The sequence below is a fragment of the Pongo pygmaeus genome, chromosome 14 (assembly GCF_028885625.2).
Source record: "Pongo pygmaeus isolate AG05252 chromosome 14, NHGRI_mPonPyg2-v2.0_pri, whole genome shotgun sequence".
NCBI classification, from domain to species: Eukaryota; Metazoa; Chordata; class Mammalia; order Primates; family Hominidae; genus Pongo; species Pongo pygmaeus.
Genome location: NC_072387.2, coordinates 25,308,557 through 25,328,029, shown reverse-complemented (window position 1 = coordinate 25,328,029; position 19,473 = coordinate 25,308,557). Strand labels below are relative to the sequence as shown.

At 39.0% G+C, this 19,473-nt stretch overlaps 2 protein-coding genes and 1 pseudogene across 2 annotated transcripts in view; all 3 read left to right on the top strand.

Moving 5' to 3' along the window:
• The window catches only part of TPTE2 (transmembrane phosphoinositide 3-phosphatase and tensin homolog 2), a 137,680-nt gene that overhangs the window by 83,162 nt on the left and 35,045 nt on the right, over positions 1-19,473 (top strand). The window contains 6 exon segments of the mRNA XM_063650542.1: positions 1,971-2,021; positions 3,513-3,674; positions 10,205-10,324; positions 11,979-12,078; positions 12,225-12,288; positions 13,021-13,085. Of these exon segments, the coding sequence (XP_063506612.1) occupies positions 1,971-2,021; positions 3,513-3,674; positions 10,205-10,324; positions 11,979-12,078; positions 12,225-12,288; positions 13,021-13,085 (562 nt within the window).
• LOC129012036 (U2 spliceosomal RNA) lies at positions 10,640-10,735 on the top strand (annotated as a pseudogene).
• On the top strand, positions 18,722-19,253 carry LOC129011861 (cytochrome c-like). Its single transcript, XM_054447177.1, has one exon. The coding sequence runs from the start codon at positions 18,829-18,831 to the stop codon at positions 19,144-19,146; it is 318 nt and encodes a 105-aa protein (XP_054303152.1). The 5' UTR covers positions 18,722-18,828; the 3' UTR covers positions 19,147-19,253.

Genomic DNA, 19,473 nt, shown 5'->3' with positions numbered 1-19,473 from the left:
GACTGTGTGGGATCAGAGGTTCTTGTAGTAAGGGAGTGGCAACTTGAGGAGAGAATTCACCTCTTTTGGCCAATTGATCCTCCATCTACATCAGCCTTCACTCTCCAAGCCTTGGGCGGAGGTGGTGGGTCCAGGTGGAGAGGGGAAGATTAGAAGGATTGGGGATTTCCTTTATCTCAGGTTAACCTAACATCATTCATCAAAGGCCAATTTTTTTTTTTTTAACTTTTATTTTAGGTTTGGAGGTACACGTGAGGTTTGTTACATAGGTAAACTTGTGTCAGGGAGGTTTTTTTTTTTTACATATTATTTCATCATCCAGGTATTAAGCTCAGTACTCAAATAGTTATCTTTTCTGCTCCTCTCTCTCCTCCTACCCTCCCCACTTAAGTAGACCCTAGTGTCTATTTCCTTCTTTGTGTTCATAAGTCCTTATGATTTAGCTACCACTGATAGGTGAGAACATTCAGTATTTGGTTTTCTGTTTCTGCACTAGTTTGCTAAGGATAAGAGCCTCCAGCTCCATCCATGTTCCCACAAAATACATGATCTCATTCTTTTTTTATGGCTGCATAGTATTCCATTGTATATATGTACCACATTTTCTTTATCCAATCTGTCACTGATGGGTACCTAGGTTGATTGCCTGTCTTTGCTATTGTAAATAGTGCTGCAGTGAACATTCATATGCATGTATCTTTATAGTAGAATGATTTATATTCCTCTGGGTATCTACTCAGTAATGGGATTGCTCAGTCAAATAGTTCTGCTTTTAGCTCTTCAAGGTGTTGCCATACTGCTTTTTACAGTGGTTGAACTAATTTACACTCCCACCAACAATGTATAAGTGTTCCCTTTTCTCTGCAACCTTGCCCGCATCTGTTATTTTTTGACTTTTTAGTAATAGCCATTCTGACAGGTGTGAAATGGTATCTCACTGTGGTTTTGATTTGCATTTCTCTAATTTGTGATATTGAGCTTTTCTTCATATGCTTGTTGGCCACATGTATGTCTTCTTTTGAGAAATGTCTGTTCATGTCAAAGGCCAATTGTCAGTGCCCCAGTTCTGCTCAGTATCTGCCCTCTTTGTTCTCCAGTCTTAGGCACAGGCTGTGAGCATTGTCTTAGGATTCATGGCTCTCGGGGTAAAATTTGAGTTCTGTGTTGGAGGCTTCAGTATGACAGAAACTTCCTGAAGACTTCTCCTACTGAAACCTCCTGTGTTGGAGGCTTCTCCTGAAGAGCCTCCAACACAGGAGGCTTCAGTAGGACAAAAAAAATTGTTCCTCATCAGCTACCTTGTCTCCAGCCATAAGGTAAAATGAGGCATTATTGGAGGCTCCATCAAACAGGTTCTCCTTCCTTTGATTAATGGAAGGAGCCCAGTCTTTCGGGTGTTTGTCCTTTGAAGTGTATCTTACTAAAATGTCTTACCTCTGAAGTTCCTTTGCAACCTCATATGCGACTCTTGCTAATGTGTATCTGTTCACTAGGTGTCTAGTTTGAGGAGATGACAAGAGCATCATTTACTCCCTATGCTCATTCCTGAAACACCTTATTTTATTGCGGTGGAAACTGAGATCTGGCCAAAGTTTGACGACTTGCCCAGGCTGGCATTAAAATACAGTTCTCTTCTACCACCCTTTTCTGTCTTCATGCTATACTCCTTGAGTTGATGACCACAAGTTTAAGTTTAGTATTGCCATAAAGTTGGGGTTGGGGCTTTGCATGCAATGGAAATGTTACTAAACATCCAAAGTTTACTGTCTTCTGGATAGCATAGTAAACAAGTAAAATACTCATGGAGCAGGAAGAATAAAATTTTAGCTATTAGTAAAAAGCATTTTGTTATACAACTTCTGAATAATTTTCTTTTAAAATTATATTTATAAAGGCCTTTGTTTTTTGGTTAAATTTACAATATATGTTAGAAGAAATCTGATTAATTTTATTTTTACTTCTTTTTGCAGCAGCAAGATTAAGAAAATTGTGCGTTCAATTGTATCATCCTTTGCATTTGGGTATGTGAGACATAGAAAACACCATGTATTAAATATATCTGAGACTTGGCTGGGCGCAGTGGCTCACGCCTGTAATCCCAGCCCTCTGGGAGGCCGAGGCGGGTGGATCACATGAAGTCAGGAGTTCAAGACCAGCCTGGCTAACATGGTGAAACCCCATCTCTACTAAAAATACAAAAATTAGCCAAGCATAATGGTGGGTGCCTGTAATCCCAGCTACTCAGGAGGCTGAGGCAGAAGAATCGCTTGAACCGAGGAGGTATAAGTTGCAGTGAGCTGAAATTGCACCATTGCACTGCAGCCTGGGTGACAGAGCAAGACTCCATGTAAAAAAAAAAAAAAAAAAGAAAAAAAAATATATGAGTCTCATATATATCTACACATACATATATATATATATGAGACTTAATATTTCAATGAGAAACACTGAAATAAAATGACAAAAAAGCATTTCCATTGTCCATTGGTTGCTAAGTAGCCATGTGCCCCATCTAATGTAATCTAATTTATCATGGAATTTTGGTTTCAGCTGGACATTAAGAATTGCAAATAAATGGCTTTTGCCTAAGATTAATAGTAACATATTAATATTGTTTTTCTTCCATCTGCAAAAGTAACATTAATGAAAATCAAATGTTAAAATTCTATAATTATTAGTAAAGTGTTTTATTAAGTACCTTATACATATCTGAAATTACTCTTTAATTCTGGAAACAATTTACTTAGACTCTTCTCTGGATAAGGGTAAGATTTCATACTATGATATAGATTTATGCAATATAATTGTTTCCTTTTGAATTAATAATATTTGAATTCGAGCTGCAAGTTTTTAAAAAACTACTTCAAAGACTAATTCATCTTCATAGATTAGGCAAATAGTCTAATCAATTTATGGAGAATGTATTTAGAATACGTAACAGCAAGTGGCAGGAGGTACTTTAGAGTTCAAGACTCATATGCCCATCACTATGCTAGAAGTACCCATAAATATGGAATCATGTACTTGTTGAAAATGTCACTGATGAGAAATCCTGGTCTTTTAAGAGCTTATGTTACTCATGCTTTCATTTGGTTTTTATTAATAAATTCTTTAGAATTATCCAGATTAATGAGGGCTTATTTTTTTATGAGAAATTGGTATAAACTTCTTATGAAATTCTCAAATTTTAAGAAGAGTTTCTAAACAGACACAGGTGATTTTAATTCAGTTTTACTTTTCTCTCTTGAGGTGTTGGTCTGATGTGTCTACTATAAAAGGCCATGCTAATATCTTGTGAAGTGGTTTGGTGAGAATTTTGTTTATTAAGAACTGCTTTTATTGGGTGAAAATGGTGATTTTTCTGAGATTCTAAGGCATTACAGTTTTTCCTGCCACTGGGCAGCTTAATACTAAATAATAACATTTTGGTTCCTGATCAGTGGCTTAAATATAGTATAGCTATAGGGACAAATGCCCCTTTATCTTTGCATTTATTTATTTATTTATTTTAGAATATTTGGAGTTTTCCTGGTCTTACTGGATGTCACTCTCCTCCTTGCCGACCTAATTTTCACTGACAGCAAACTTTATATTCCTTTGGATTATCGTTCTATTTCTCTAGCTATTGCCTTATTTTTTCTCATGGATGTTCTTCTTCGAGTATTTGTAGAAGGGTAAGTTTGATTATTTTTATAATGCATTAAGCTATTTTGTACTTTTATAAGAAGCACTTTGGGAGGCTGAGGTGGGAGGATCCCAAGGTCAGGAGTTCGAGACAATCCTGGCCAACATGGTGAAACTCCGTCTCTACTAAAAATACAAAAATTAGCTGGGTGTGGTGGTGGTTGCCTGTAATCCCAGCTGCTTGGGAGGCTGAGGCGGGAGAATCGTTTGAACCTGGGAGGCAGAAGTTGCACTGAACCGAGATCACACCATTGCACTCTAGCCTGGGTGACAGGGCGAGACTCCATCTCAAAAATAAAAATAAAAATAAAAAAGAAGCATTTTAAAATAATTAACAGGAGCATTCACCACAAACTGACTTAAGAGCCTTTGGGCCTTATGAGAACATTGGCGGTAGTCTGGCGGTACCCCCCTTGGCCTGTGTTTGAGGTGGCCATGGATTGATGCTCCTCTGCCTTTGGACAGGGGTGGAAAGAGTGGGAGGGACTGCATCTTGTGGTTTGAGTGACAGCTCAGCCATAGCACAATAAAACACTAGGTAGACTTTTAAAGTTTTTGATCTAGGCCCTGATTCCCAGACAGCACCTTTGGATCCACCTGGAAGCTAGGAGAACTTGCCATCCTGAAGGGAAGGACACAGGCCTGGCTGCTTTTACCATGTGATGACTGTAGAGCCCCAGGGCCTTCAGCAAACTTCTGCAATAGCTAAGGAGTGGTTACAGCAGGTCTTGGGCAAGACCCAGTGCTGTGCTGGCCTCAGGTCTGACCCAATGCAGTCACAGTAGTGGTGGCCACAGGGGTGCTTGTGTCACTCAATCCCAAGCTTTAGGTGCCTCAGAAGAGAGAGAGAGAGACTCTGTTTGTTTGGGTGAAAGTAAGGGAAGAAAACAAGAGTCTCTTTTTGGTAATGCAGAGAATTATCCTGGATCTTGTGCAAGACCATTAAGACAGTACCACTATGAGTCTGCAAGAACCACAGAGTTTAGGAGGCTTGGGGTGCCCCCTAAAGCAGATACAGCTTAGATCACAATATCCAAGTTCTTTCAAATATCTGGAAAGCCTTCCCAAGAAAGATGGGTACAAACAAGCCCTGACAGTGAAAACTACAATAAATACAGTGAAAACTACAATAAATACCTAACTCTTCAATGCCCAGACACCAAAGAACATCTGCTAGCATCAACACTATCCAGGAAAACGTGACCTCACCAAATGAACTAAATAAGACACCAGGGGCCAATCCTGTAGAAACAGAGATATGTGACCTTTTAGACAAAGAAATAAAAATAGCTGCGTTGAGGAAACTCAAAGAAATTCAAGATAACACAGAGAAGGAATTCATAATTCTATTAGATAAGTTTAACAAAGAGATTGAAATAATTTAAAAGAATCAAGCAGAAATTCTGGAGTCAAAAAATGTAGTTGGCATGACAAAGAATGCATTAGAGTCTTTTAATAGCAGAATTGATAAACCAGAAGAAAGAATTAATGAGCTTGAAGACAGGCTATTTCAAAATACATAGAGGAGACAAAGGAAAGAATAAAAAACAATGACGCATGCCTACAGGATCTAGAAAATAGCCTCAAAAGGACAAATCTAAGTGGTATTGGCCTTAAAGAGGAGGTGGGGAGTGTAGAAAGTTTATTCAAAGGGATAGTAACAGAATGTCCCAAACCTACAGAAAGATATCAATATCCAAGCACAAGAAAGTTATAGAACACCAAGAAGATGTAACTCAAAGAAGACTACCTCAAGGAATTTAATAATCACAGTCCCAAAGATCAAGGATAAAGAAAGGATCTTAAAAGCAGCAAGAGAAAAGAAACCAATAATATACAATGGAGCTACAATATATCTGGCAGCAGACTCTTTAGTAGAAATGTTTCAGGCCAGGAGAGAGTGGCATGACATATTGAAAGTGCTGAAGGAAAAAAACATTTACCCTAGAACAGTGTATCCAGTGAAAATATCCTTCAAAGTAAAGGGGAAATAAAGACTTTTCCACACAAAAGCTGAGGGATTTTGTCAACACCAGACCTGTCCTAGAAGAAATGCTAAAGGGAGCATTTCAATCAGAAAGATAAGGACATTAATGAGCAATAAGTAACAACCTGAAGGTATAAAACTCACTGGTAATAGTAGGTATACAGAAAAATGCAGAATGTTATAACACTGTAACCATGATTTATAAACTACTCTTATTCTAAGTAGAGAGACTAAACTGTGAGCCAATCAAAAATATTAACTACAACTTTTCAAGACATAGATAGTATAATAAGACATAAATAGAAATAACAAAAAGTTAAAAAATAGGGAGACAAAGTTAAGTTGTAGAGTTTTTATTAGTTTTCTTTTTACTTGTTTATGAAAACTGTTATTATAAGATTAAAATAATGGATTATAAGATAGTATTTACAAGCCTCATGGTAACCTCAAACCAAAAAACATAACAATGGATACACGAAAAATAAAAAACAAGAAACTAAATCATATCACCAGAGAAAATTACCTTCACTAATGGAAGACAGGAAGGAAAGAAGGAAGAGAAGACCCCAAAACAACCAGAAAACAAATAACAAAATGGCAGGAGTAAGTCTTTACTTATCAATAATAATATTGAGTGTCAGTAGACTAAACTTTTCAATCAAAAGACAGTGGATGAATGGATGAAAGAACAAGACCCATCCAGGTGTGGTGGCTCACGCCTGTAATCGCAGCAGTTTGGGAGGCCAAGGCAGGCAGATCACGAGGTCAAGAGCTAGAGACCATCCTGGCAAACATGGTGAAACCCTGTCTCTACTAAAAATACAAAAATTAGCAGGGTGTGGTGGTGCACACCTGTAGTCCCAGCTACTCAGGAGGCTGAGGCAGGAGAATCACTTGAACCCGGGAGGCAGAGTTTGCAGTGAGCCGAGATGGCGCCACTGCACTCCAGCCTGGTGACAGAGCAAGACTCCATCTCAAAAATAAATAAATAAATAAATAAAAAGACCCATTGATCTGTTGCCTACAGGAAACACTCTTCTCCCATAAAGACACATGTAGGCTGGAAGTGGTGGCTCACTCCTATAATCCCAGCAATTTGGGAGGCAGAGGCGGGTGGTTTACTGGAGGTCAGGAGTTCAAGACCAGCCTGGCCAATATGGTGAAACCCCGTCTCTACTAAAAATACAAAAATTAGCTGGGTGTGGTGCTGGGCGCCTGTAATTTCAGCTACTCATGAGGCCGAGGCAGGAGAATCACTTGAACCTGGGAGGCAGAAGTTGCAGTGAGCTGAGATCACGCCACTACACTCCATCCAGCCTGGGTGACAGAGTGAGACTCAGTCTCAAAAAAATAAAAATAAAAATAAAACAAACAAACAAAAAAACCCAAAAACCAAAGCCAAAACCAAAAACATGCTAATATATCTGATAAATATTGATGCAAAAATCCTCAACAAGATACTAGAAAACTGAATTCAACAATATATGGGTAAGATCATTCATCATGACAAGTGGGATGTGTCTCTGGGATGCAAGGATGGTTCAACATTTGCAAATCAATCAATGTGATACATTATATCCACACAATAAAGGATAAAAACCATAAGATCATTTCAGTTGATGCTGAAAAAGCATTTGATAAAATTCAACATCCCTTCATGGTAAACACCCTAAAAAAACTGAGTATAGATGTAACACACCTCAACATAATAAAAACCATATATGACAGACCCACAGTCAGTACCATACTGAATGGGGAAAAAATGAAAAGGTTTTCTCTGTGGCCTAGAACACAATAAGGATGCCCACTTTTACCAGTGTTGTTCAACATAGTACTGGAAGTCCTAGCTAGCGCAATTATAGAAGAGAAAGAAAGGGAATAAAAAAAGAAATCCAAATTGGGATGGAAGAAGTAAAATTATCCTTGTGTTTGCAGATGACACATTTTATTTGGAAAATACTAAAGACTCCACAAAAAAAAACTATTAGAATTGATAAATTCAGTAAAGTTGCAGGATACAAAATCAATATACAAAGATCAGTAGCATTTCTATATGTCAACAGTGAACCATTTGGAAAGGACATTTAAAAAGTGGTCCTATATACAATAGCCACAAATAAAATTAAATACCTAGAAATTAACCTAACCAAAGAAGTGTAAGATCTTTATAATGAAAATGATAAAACACTGATGAAAGAAATTGAAGAGGACACCAAAAAATGGAAAGAGATTCCATGTTCATGGATTGGAAGAATCAATATTGTTAAAATGTCCACACTGTCCAAAGCAATTTACAGATTCAATGCACTCCCTGTCAAAATATGAATGACATTCTTCACAGAAATAGAAGAAACAATCTTAAAATTTATATGGAGCCACAAAAGACCCAGAATAGCCAAAGCTATTCTAAGCAAAAAGAACAAAGCTGGAGGAATCACATTACCTGACTTCAAATTATACTACAGAACTATATAACCAAAACACCATGGCACTGGCATAAAAACAGACACATAGACCACTGGAACAGAATAGAGAACCCAGAAACAAATCCACACACACTTACAGTGAACTCATTTTTAAGAAATGTGCCAAGAACATACATTGAACAAAAGACGTCTCTTCAACAAATGATTCTGGGAAAACTGGATATACACATACAGAAGAATGCACCTAGACCCCTACCTCTCACCATATGCAAAAATCAAATCAACATGGATTAAAGACTTAAATCTAAGACCTCAGTGAAACTACTATACTACAAGAGAACATTGGGAAGAATCTCCAGGACATTGGTCTGAGCAAAAATTACTTGGGCTATACCTGACAAGCACAGGCAACCAAAGCAAAAATGGGCAAATGGGATCACATGAAGTTAAAAAACTGCTTCATAGCAGAGGAAACAATTAGCAAAGTGAAGAGACAGCCCACGGAATGTGAGAAAACATTTGCAAACTACCCATCTGAAAAGGGATTAATAACCAGAATATGTAAGGAGCTCAAATAACTCTCTAGGAAAAAATCAAATAATCTAATTTTTTAAATGAGCATAAGATTTGAGTAGGCATTTCTCAAAAGAAAACATACAGATGGTAAACAGGCATATCAAGAGATGCTTAACATCATTGATCATTAGAGAAATTCACAGTGTAGAAAACTACCGTGAGATATCATCTCACCCCAGCTAAAATGGTTTATATCCAAAAGTCAGGCAATAACAAATCCTGACAAAGATGTGAAGATAAGAGAACCCTCATACACTGTTCATGGAAATGTAAATTAGTAGAATCAATTGGAGAACAGTTTGGAGGTTACTCAAAAAACTAAAAATAGAACTACCATATGATCCAGCAATCCCACTGCTAGGTAGATACCCACAAGAAAGGAAATCAGTATGTAGAAGAGATATCTACATTCCCTGTTTGTTGCAGCACTGTTCATAATGGCTAAGATTTGGAAGCAACCTGTGTCCATCAACAGATGAATGGATAAAGAAAATATAGTACATATACACAAGAGAGTATTATTTAGCCATAAAAAACAATAAGATCCTGGCCAAGTGCACTGGCTCATGCCTGTGATCCCAGCACTTTGGGAGGCTGAGGTGGGCAGATCACCTGAAGTCAGGAGTTTGAGACCAGCCTGACCAACATGGAGAAACCCCATCTCTACTAAAAATACAAAAATTAGCTGGGTGTGGTGCCGGGCGCCTGTAATCCCAGCTACTCGTGAGGCTGAGGCAGGAGAATCGCTTGAACCCGGGAGGTGGAGGTTGCAGTGAGCCGAGATCACGCCATTGCACTCCAGCCTGGGCAACAAGAATGAAACTCTATCTCAAAAAAAGAAAAAAAAAGAGATCCTGTCATTTGGAACAACATGGATGGAACTGGAGATCACTATGTTTGTTAAGTGAAATAAGCCAGGCACAGAAGGATAAACATCACATGTTCTCACTTATTATGGGGCTCTAAAAAAAAAAAAAAAAAAAAAGCAATTAAACTCATAGACCTAGAGAGTAGAAGGATGGTCATCAGAGGCTGGGAATGGTAGGAGGGGCTTGGGGATGGGGAGGTGGGGATGGTTAATGGGTACAAAAAAATAGACTGAGTAACGCCTACTATTTGATAGCACAACAGATTGACCATAGTCAACAATAACTTGATTGTATATTTTTAAATGACTGAAAGGGTGTAATTGGATTGTTTGTAACATGAATGATAAATGCTTGAGGGGATAGATACCCCATTGTCCACAATAAGGGTGATTATTACACATTTAGTTATATCTCTTATTATGTTTGAATTGCCATGTTGGTGTTTTAGTCACATATAAGTGTCAGATGATGAATATAATTTTATTGTTTGAAAACTTCCCATGAATGTTATATTTTCCCCTTAGTCTACTCTAGAAAATACATTTTAAATAATTCATGATAGTAGAATTCTTAATGCGGATGAGTCAATAGTTTGTGGTCTTTAAATATTCCTATCTCTTCTTGCAGGGGGGAATGAACTTTTTTTTTGTTTTATATTGCAGGAGACAGCAGTATTTTTCTGACTTATTTAACATTTTAGATACTGCCATTATTGTGATTCCTCTGCTGGTTGATGTTGTTTACATTTTTTTTGACATTAAGTTGCTTAGGAATATTCCCAGGTATGAAACATAAGACTTACCTCTCTTAAAGTTTTTCATTAATTTTAGCATTTTCTGTGGCTTTTATGCTATATAATCTTTTCAACTTCAAATGTTCTCATTCTATACCAAATACATTGCTTTAAAATGAGATGTTTAGGTAAATTCCCACATACTTTGAAATTAAAGATTGCGATATTTAGGGACCAGTGAAGAGTATAGACACTAAGTACCATTAATGGAATAAAGAAGATGCAGTACCCAAAGAAGGACTTTTACTCTTGTACTAACTTTAACTTCTCTACATTTTGAAGTTCTCATCAAATTCCCATTTGTATCATTTTTTGGCCTTTTGGCTAAGATCAAGTATAATATTCTTATCAGTTTAATATCTGCTATATCAAAAAATTTATATTGAAAACAATTCCCCTCTGTGCTTCAACTACAAATCCCTTACACATAATGTTCTGTCTGGATTTTTCCTACAGCCAAGAGGGAATTTATTTGAGCATACGCAAAATTTGAGTGACTTCAATCATGAGTTTCTAAAAAATAGCAAACAGAACAGAAACTAGGAGATGACACATGTAGCAACACAAGAGTAGAGTTTTGCAGTATAGTTGTGGTAGAAACAAAGAAAGCTAAGGCAAAGTTAGGACTGTTAGGGATTAGGAAACTAAAGAGTGTATGAGGCCCTGGTGACTCTTTTTCTTTTTTTACTCTGACAATGAGGAAAATGAAAGAGCAAATGTATACTGGGATGTAGATGGCGGCTTCCTAAGCTTGTTCATGGGTCAAATAGCTGATTTCTTTTTGTACCCCAGCTTCCCTGGACTACAGCTCAGGCCCCAACTAAAAGCATGTTAAGTGATAGGCTTTTGGAGTTATTTGAAAATAACCTCAGCCAATGTGGTCCTCTGACTAGAAACCTCAGCATCACTTGACAGCTTGCTAGAAATATAAGAAGAAAAATACCTTAGGCCCCACCCTGGACCCACTGAATCAGTATCTCTGGGACCCAGCAATCTGCAGCTTAACAAGCTTTTCCAGGTGGCTCTTATTGATGTGTGCCCAAATCAGAGAAGCACTAGTCCAGACCATCAGTTCTCTGCTTCGGTGGTTCTGATGGTAGGAGAGATACCAGCTAGCACACTTTGGAAGTATCTCAATCTGTTGCCTGCCTGATGTGCATTAGCAGCTGTAGTGAACATCTGTTACTCATAGGAATAACAAAGATGAACAAGAATAATCTATTTGTTTTGATGTAGAAAAATTGAAAATGCTAGTCTTAAATTCCAAAATTAAATTTACAAATGCTAAGAGTCTATCATATCACTATTTCTCTAGACCAGAATTTCTCAGCCTCAGCATTACTGACATTTTGGGCCAGATCATTGTCATAAGAAGGTGGTGAGCAGTTATATTAATTGCAGGGTGTTTAGCAAAATTCCTGGCCTCTATTCACTAGATGTAAGTAACACACACACACACACACACGCACGCCCGCCAGTTGTGAAAACCTAAATGCCTCCAGACATTGCCAAGTATCCCCCAGGTGGGTAATTGGGGAGAAGAGGGAAAATTGCCTCTGGTTAACAACTGCTGCTCTAGACATAGTTTATATTGATAAAATTCCTTTCTGAAGCAAAAATGGATCTTTTAAATTTATTGTTAGATGGACACATTTAGTTCGACTTCTACGACTTATTATTCTGATAAGAATTTTTCATCTGGTTCATCAAAAAAGACAACTTGAAAAGCTGATGAGAAGGCTGGTAAGTGGGCAAAACATGCTTATGATTCAGAAAAATATTTTGTATTTTGGGACCCATTGGCAAGGGTTGATATCTATACTGTATAATGTTTCTTATTTTTATGTTGATGAATGTTTCACAAACTAATGATGATTTTAAACTCTCAGGTTTCAGAAAACAAAAGGCGATACACAAGGGATGGATTTGACCTAGACCTCACTTACATTACAGGTTTGTGACACTTAACTGTTGATTTACTTGTATTACTTCACTTTTTCTTGTATTTTTTTTTTTGCCTCATCTAAGACACACTCATTCAAAATATTCTTTATTCATGAGGATATATGCCACTGTGATAGTGTGACATATTTGTGGTTTAGCCCTGGCAATGGAAGATCTGCATGTCTTCTCAATTCAGGACTACTCAGTTGCAGCATAGGAACTTGAATGGATTTTCAGCTGACTCCATTTGAGTTTCAATTTATTAACCTCTAGTAGTTATTTCTGAGTCCCAAGGATCCCACAGAGACCTCTTCTCATCCTAGAACCCCAGAGAATGAGGTCAGTGCTTTGTAGATCGCAGGTTTTCTGAGTCAGAGGGCTGCAAAGCACCTTGGGAGTTCCCGCCATCACTGGTGCCTAGAAATCTTGGATTTTCTCTGGTATTTAAGATAAGAAATAAATTCTAAGAACAAGGGGAACTTCAGACTGAGGCCATCATAAGTACATGGCATACAGCTAGAACTAGTGGAGACTTAAGAACTCCATGCCAGTTTAATGGTCATTGTGTTGGATAATTTAATGTGTTATTTGATTATCCTGGGTATTAGCTCTTTTCTGTCAACCTCAATCTTAAAAGGTTTTTTTCTGTGAAAATGGAGTCTGATCATGTATAAATTAATTTTTTGTATGTTATATGAAATCTATAATAATGTTTGTAATAGTGATGATTTTGACTTTCAGAACGTATTATTGCTATGTCATTTCCATCTTCTGGAAGTCAGTCTTTCTATAGAAATCCAATCGAGGTAAGGGTCTTTATCTGACAAATACTCATTTCTCAGTGAATGTAGACTGTGTAGTCATAAGTTTAATATTGACCCAGATATGGCAGTATTCTTTTAAAAATGTACTCTTTCAAGTAAAAAAATCATAATGGATTGATACCAGTTACAATTGTGCCAGTGGTTACAAACCACCCCAAAACTTACTGGCTTATGACAGCAACTATTTATTTGGCTCATGATACTATGGTTTGTGAATTTGGGATGGGCTTAACTGTCCAATTCAGGTGCTTGCAGAAAGGATTTCCTGTCTCAACTAAGCTCATTCATGTATCTGTGGGCAGCTACTGGGTCATCTGAGGACTGGCTAGTCTAAAATGACTTGGCTACCCTCAACTGACAGAGCCACTGCATGCTACATGCACCCCCCAAGGCCCAAAGCGCATCCCATCTGGCACCCACTGCTGCCAACAGCCCCACCCCCTTCACCAGCAGAGCCACCATATGCTGCTTGCACTTCTAAGGCACTGAGGACTGGCCTGCCTGGTGCCCGCCTTGCTGTTGGCAATACCCCACAACTAGCAAAGGCACTGCAGCTAGCATGCATATGCCTAAGGCCCGAGAACTAATCTGAATGATGGCTCTCACACCAAGAAAAGCCATACCACTGTCTCCACAAACACTCACCATCAGGCCACTGAGGCACTCACAGACACCACTGAATGCTGATTATAGCCAAAAAAGTCACCTGAAGACTATATTACTGCACCCACCCAGAACCAAAGTCAAAGCACCCTACTCAGTGAACACTATAGGAGACAACTATTGGAAAAAGTATTTCTCTATGAAAGCTCCCTAACATTGGAAGAGGCAACGGTTCCCCCAGATGTGCAAAAATCAGTTTAGGGCCACAAGAAACATGAAAAGCAAGGAAACATTACACCTCCAAAGAAACACAATAATTCCCCATTAACAGACCCTAAATTTAAAGATTATATCAAATGGCTAAGAAGGAATTCAAAGTAATGATCTTAAGGAAACTATGAGATATACAGAATACAGATAGACAAATCAATGAAATTAGAAAAACAATTTATGATCTTATGAGAAATTCAACAAGGATATATGTGTCATTAAAAACCAGACAGAGATTGTGGAGCTGAAGAATTTAAGGAATAAAATAAAAATACAATCAAGAGTCCAGGTGCAGTGGTTCCCACCTGTTTTCCCAGCACTTTGGGAGGCCAAGGCAGTGGATCACTTGAGGCCAGGAGTTCAAGACAAGCCTGATTAACATGGCAAAATCCTGTCTCTAAAAAATACAAAAATTATTTGGGTTTGGTGGTGCATGCCTGCCATCCAAGCTACTTGGGAGGCTGAGACACGAGAATTGCTTGAATCCAGGAGGTGGAGGTTGCAGTGAGCCAAGATTGTGCCACTGCACTCCAGCCTGGGTGGCAGAGTGATACCCTGTCTCAAAAAAAAAAAAAAAAATACAATCAAGAGCTTTAAAAACAGACATGGGAGAGATATGGCCAAAATCTAGGAAGCTCAAAGGTTCTCAAATAGATTCAACCCAAAAAGGTCTTCTCTGTGGTGCATAGTAGTCAAACTGTCAAAAGTCAAAAAGAGGGAATATTCGTCAGGTGTGGTGGCTCACACCTGTAATCCCAGCACTTTGGGAGGCTGAGGCGGGTGGATCACTTGAGGCCAGGAGTTCAAGGCGAGCATGGCCAACATGAAGAAACCGCATTTCTACTAATAATACAAAAAAATTAGCTGGGTGTGGTGGTGTGAACCTGTAGTTCCAGTTAGTTGGGAGGCTGAATCATGAGAATTGCTTAAACCCAGGAGGTGGAGGTTGCAGTGGGCCAAGATCACACCACTGCACTGCAGCCTGGGTGACAGAGCGAGACTGTATCCAAAAAAATTAAAAAAAAAAAGGAAATGTTAAAAACAGCAAGAAAAAAGCATCACGTCACATATAAGGGAAACTCCATTTGATTAACAGTGGATTTCCCAGTGGAAACTTTACAGGTTAGTAGACAATAAGATGGGATGATATATTCAAAGTACTGAAGGAAAAAAAAAACTCAACCAAGAATACTATACCTAGTAGAGCTATCCCCTAGAAATGAGGGAGAAATAAAGTATTTCCTAGATAAGCAAAAACTGAAGAAATTCATTCCCACTAGACTGACCTTACAAGGAGTGCTTAAGGTGGTTCTACATCTGGAAGCAAGAGGATGATTACCATTGTCAAAACACACGAAAGTATAAAACTCACTGGTAGTGCAGATATACACATGAGAAAGAGAAAGGAATCAAACTTTGTCACTACAGAAAATGACCAAACCACAAAGATTAAAAAAAAAATAGGTGAAGAAAAGAACAAAGGATACACAAAACAACCAGAAAAAAATGAACAAAATGACAGGATAAAGCCTCATCTATTAATAGTAACCTTGAATGTAATGTAAACAGATCAAATTCTCAATTAAAGGATATAGAGTTGGCTGCCAAGATTAAAAAAAAAAAAAAAAAAAAAAAAAGACCCAACTGTATGCTGCCTACAAGAAACTAACTTCACTTGTAAAGGTTCATACAGACTGGAAGTGAAGGGATAGAAGAAAATATTTCAGGCAAACAGAAACCAAAAGCGAGCAGAGGTAGCCATACTTATCAGATAAAAACAGACTTTAAGTCAAACTGTATGAAGAGACAAAGAAGGTCATTTTATAATAATAAAGAGATCAACTTAGCAATAAGATATAAGAATTGTAAATATATATGTACCCAACACTACAGCACTCAGATAAACAAGGCAAATATTTTTAGGTCTAAAGGGAAAGATAGACTCCAATGCAGTAACAGTTGGGGCCTTTAACACCCCACTCTTACCACTGGACAGATCATCTAGACAGAAAATCAACAAAGAAATATCAGATTTAAGCTTACAGATAGGAATAAGTTCTGGTGTTCTGTAGTGCTGTAGGGTGACTACAGTTAACAATAATTTATTGTATTTTTTAAATAGAGAGGATGTTGAGTGTTCCCAACACAAAGAATGATAAATATTTGAGGTGATAGTTATGCTGATTATCCTGATTTGATCATTACACATTGTATACAAGTATTGAGATATCCATCTCTACCTTATAAATATGAACAAGTATTATGTGTCAATTAAAAATATTTTTAAAGAATGAAGGAAACAGATTTTTTAAATGAAAGGAAAGAAAATTACCTGACTTGGCTGAATGGCCCCAGGTGGTCTCTCATTCTCCAGTAGGCTACTTCAGGCCTGTTCACATGATGGCAGAGGCAAGAGTCCCAGGAGCGGCAACAAAACAATGCAAATCCTCTTCAGGCCCAGGCTCAAAATTATATATTAATTCTACCCCATTTTATTGGACAGTGCAAATTACACTACCAGTCTAGATTCAAGGAGTAGAAAATAAACTCCAACTCCTGATGGAAGGAATTATAAAAATTATGGCTGTTTTTGATAGTCTACCATAGGGAAGAAAGATGGGGATGCTGTAACCCAAAATGTGTATTCTTAGGTTGAGATCCTAAATTATAGTCAGGGCATATTGCTTTAGGCTCTGTGGATGACTAAATTAATTTCAAGCATATAATGCTGTTTACTGTGAAATGCCAGCTGAAAGGATCATTGTTTAATTTTATGTAATTTACAATACTTATTATACCTCAATAAAAATGTAACTATCGAGGGCTGGCATCAGTTGCCGAGAGGTGGAAGGAGTACCTCTCTGCAGTGAGTTAGCTCAGTTCCGAACAGGACAGTTCTGCAAGTTCAGCTACTTCCCAGAAAATGTCCTGGATCCCTGGCCTGAGTCATCATCCCGTGACTGGAGAACGTGGATGGATTATTTTATCAGGAAACTGGTGATAAACCAAGGGCTATAGGAATTAAGAACTACGGCTAAAAAAGAAATGTTTAGAGTGATGCAAGATGGCCAATTAGAAGCAGCTGCAGTCTGCAGCGCTCACAAAGAATGAAAAGGGGCGAGGGAATTCCCCACCTTCAACTGAGATAACCAGGTTCTTACATTGGGACTGACTGGATGAACAGGTCGACCAATGGAGAATGAAGACAAGCAGGCAGAGGGTGTGACGGCCCAGCCGGGGGCGGCATGGAGCCAAAGGAATCCCCACTCCCAGCCAAGGGAAGCAGTGAGTGTGCAGTCCTGCCCAGGAAACCATGCTTCTCTCATGGATCTTTGCAAGCCATGGATCAAGAGATCCCCTTGTGAGCCCATGCCACCAGGGCTGTGGGTCTGATACACAGACCTGTATGGAGTCTGGGCACATCAGCTGCTCAGGCACACACAGAAACCCAGGAGTTTTACACACTCTGGCCCCGGGGATCTTCAGCACAGTGGGAAATCTGTCCATACGTATCTCTGGGAAGGAGGCTGAATCCAGGGAGCCAGGCAGCATCATTTTGCAGGCCCCATTTCCATGGCACCTCACAAGTTAAGACCCACTGGCTTGGAATCCTAGCCTGCCAACAGCAGCAGGTTGGAATCCATCTCAGATGGGTCTGAGTTCCCGGGGGAGGTGGGGAGAGGCAGCCGGCATCACTGTGGTTCATAGACTCAGCCACTCCAGCCTGCCAGCTATGGAGAATACAGACAGTCTGGACAAGGAAGAGTTCCCCACAACACAGCACAGCTGGCTTGCCAGATCATGACCAGACTGCTTCTTTAAGCAGGACCCCAATCCATTCCTCCTCACTGGGCAGGAATCCCTGCGGGGGCTTTAACCACTCCAGCAACGGTTCTATGGACAGAGCTTTGATCTCTCCCTGAAATGCAGCTCCTGGCGGGAGGGGCAGCTGCCATCTCTGCAGTTTGGTCAACTCAGCCGCTCCAACCTGCTGGCTTTGGAGAATACAGGTGGTCCGGAGGAGGAAGGATCCCCCACAATGCAGCACACCTGCTCTACCCCAAAGCAACCAGACTGCTTCTTTGGATGGGTCCCTGATCCCATGCCTCCTGACTGGGTGAGAACGCCCAACAGGGGTCTCCAGCCACCTCCTGCAGATATGTGCGGGCTGGCGACAGGTCAGTATCCCCCTGGGAGGGAGCTTCCAAAGGAGGGAGCTGGCTGCCATCTTTGCTGTTTCTCAGCCTTCACTGGTAATACCTCATTCAGAGTCTATGAGGAACTTAAATTTACAAGAAAAAAACAACCCCATTAAAAAGTGGGCAAAGGATCTGAACAGACCCTTCCCAAAAGAGACATGCATGCAGTCAACAAAAATATGAAAAAAAACCTCAACATCACTGATCATTAAAGAAATGCAAACAAAACCGCAATGAGATACCATCTCATGCCAGTCAGAATGGCTATTATTAAAAAGCCAAAAAATAACAGATGCTGGGAAGGTTGCAGAGAAAAAGGAATGCTTTTACTCTGTCGGTGGGTGTGAAAATTAGTTCAACCCATGTGGAAGACAGTGTGGCAATTCCTCAAAGACCTAGAGGCAGAAATACCATCAGACCCAGCAATCCCATTATGGGGTATATACCCAAAGGAATATAAATCATTGTCTTATGAAGATACATGCATGCACACATATGTTCATTGCAGCAGTATTCACAATAGCAAAGACATGGAATCAACCTAAATGCCAGTCAATGATAGATTGGATAAAGAAAATATGGTACATACAGCGGGACGTCTGGCTTCTGAGCGGGAACCTTTGTAGTGCCAGTGATGAAAGAGAAAATTAAATATGGGTGATGTTGAGAAAGGCAAGAAAATTTTTGTTCAGAAGTGTGCCCAGTACCACACCGTGGAACAGGGAGGCAAGCACAAGACTGGGCCTAATCTCCATGGTCTCTTCGGGTGGAAGACAGGTCAGGCCATTGGATTATCTTACATAGAGACCGATAAGAACAAAGGCATCACCTGGGGAGAGGATACACTAATGGAGTATTTTGAGAATTCCAGGAAGTACATTCCTGGAACAAAAATGATCTTTGCTGGCATTAAGAACAATGCAGAAAGGGCAGACTTGATAGCTTATCTCAAAAAAGCTACTAGTGAGTAATAATTGGCCACTGCCTTATACCTTATATTACAAAACAGAAATGTCTCATGACTTTTTTATGTGTACCATAATTTAATAGATCTCATACACCAGAATTCAGATTATGAATGACTGTCAGAATATTTTGTTGGGCAGTCCTGATTTAAAACTAAGACTGGCTTGTGGTTAAATGAATAAGTTTGGTTTTTGAATATCAATAGTAATTCCAATTCAGTGAATGCTATCACTGTTTACTCCTTCTAAAGATATGATTAGACTTTGTTAATAATGTTCAACTTTTCACAAAGATGGTGATACCATCTTAAAACTTATTGAAGATTGGTTTTA

Coding starts and splice junctions, on each gene's coding strand:
- LOC129011861 (XM_054447177.1), top strand. CDS start 18,829: ATGGGTGATGTTGAGAAAGGCAAGAAAATTTTTGTTCAGAAGTGTGCC.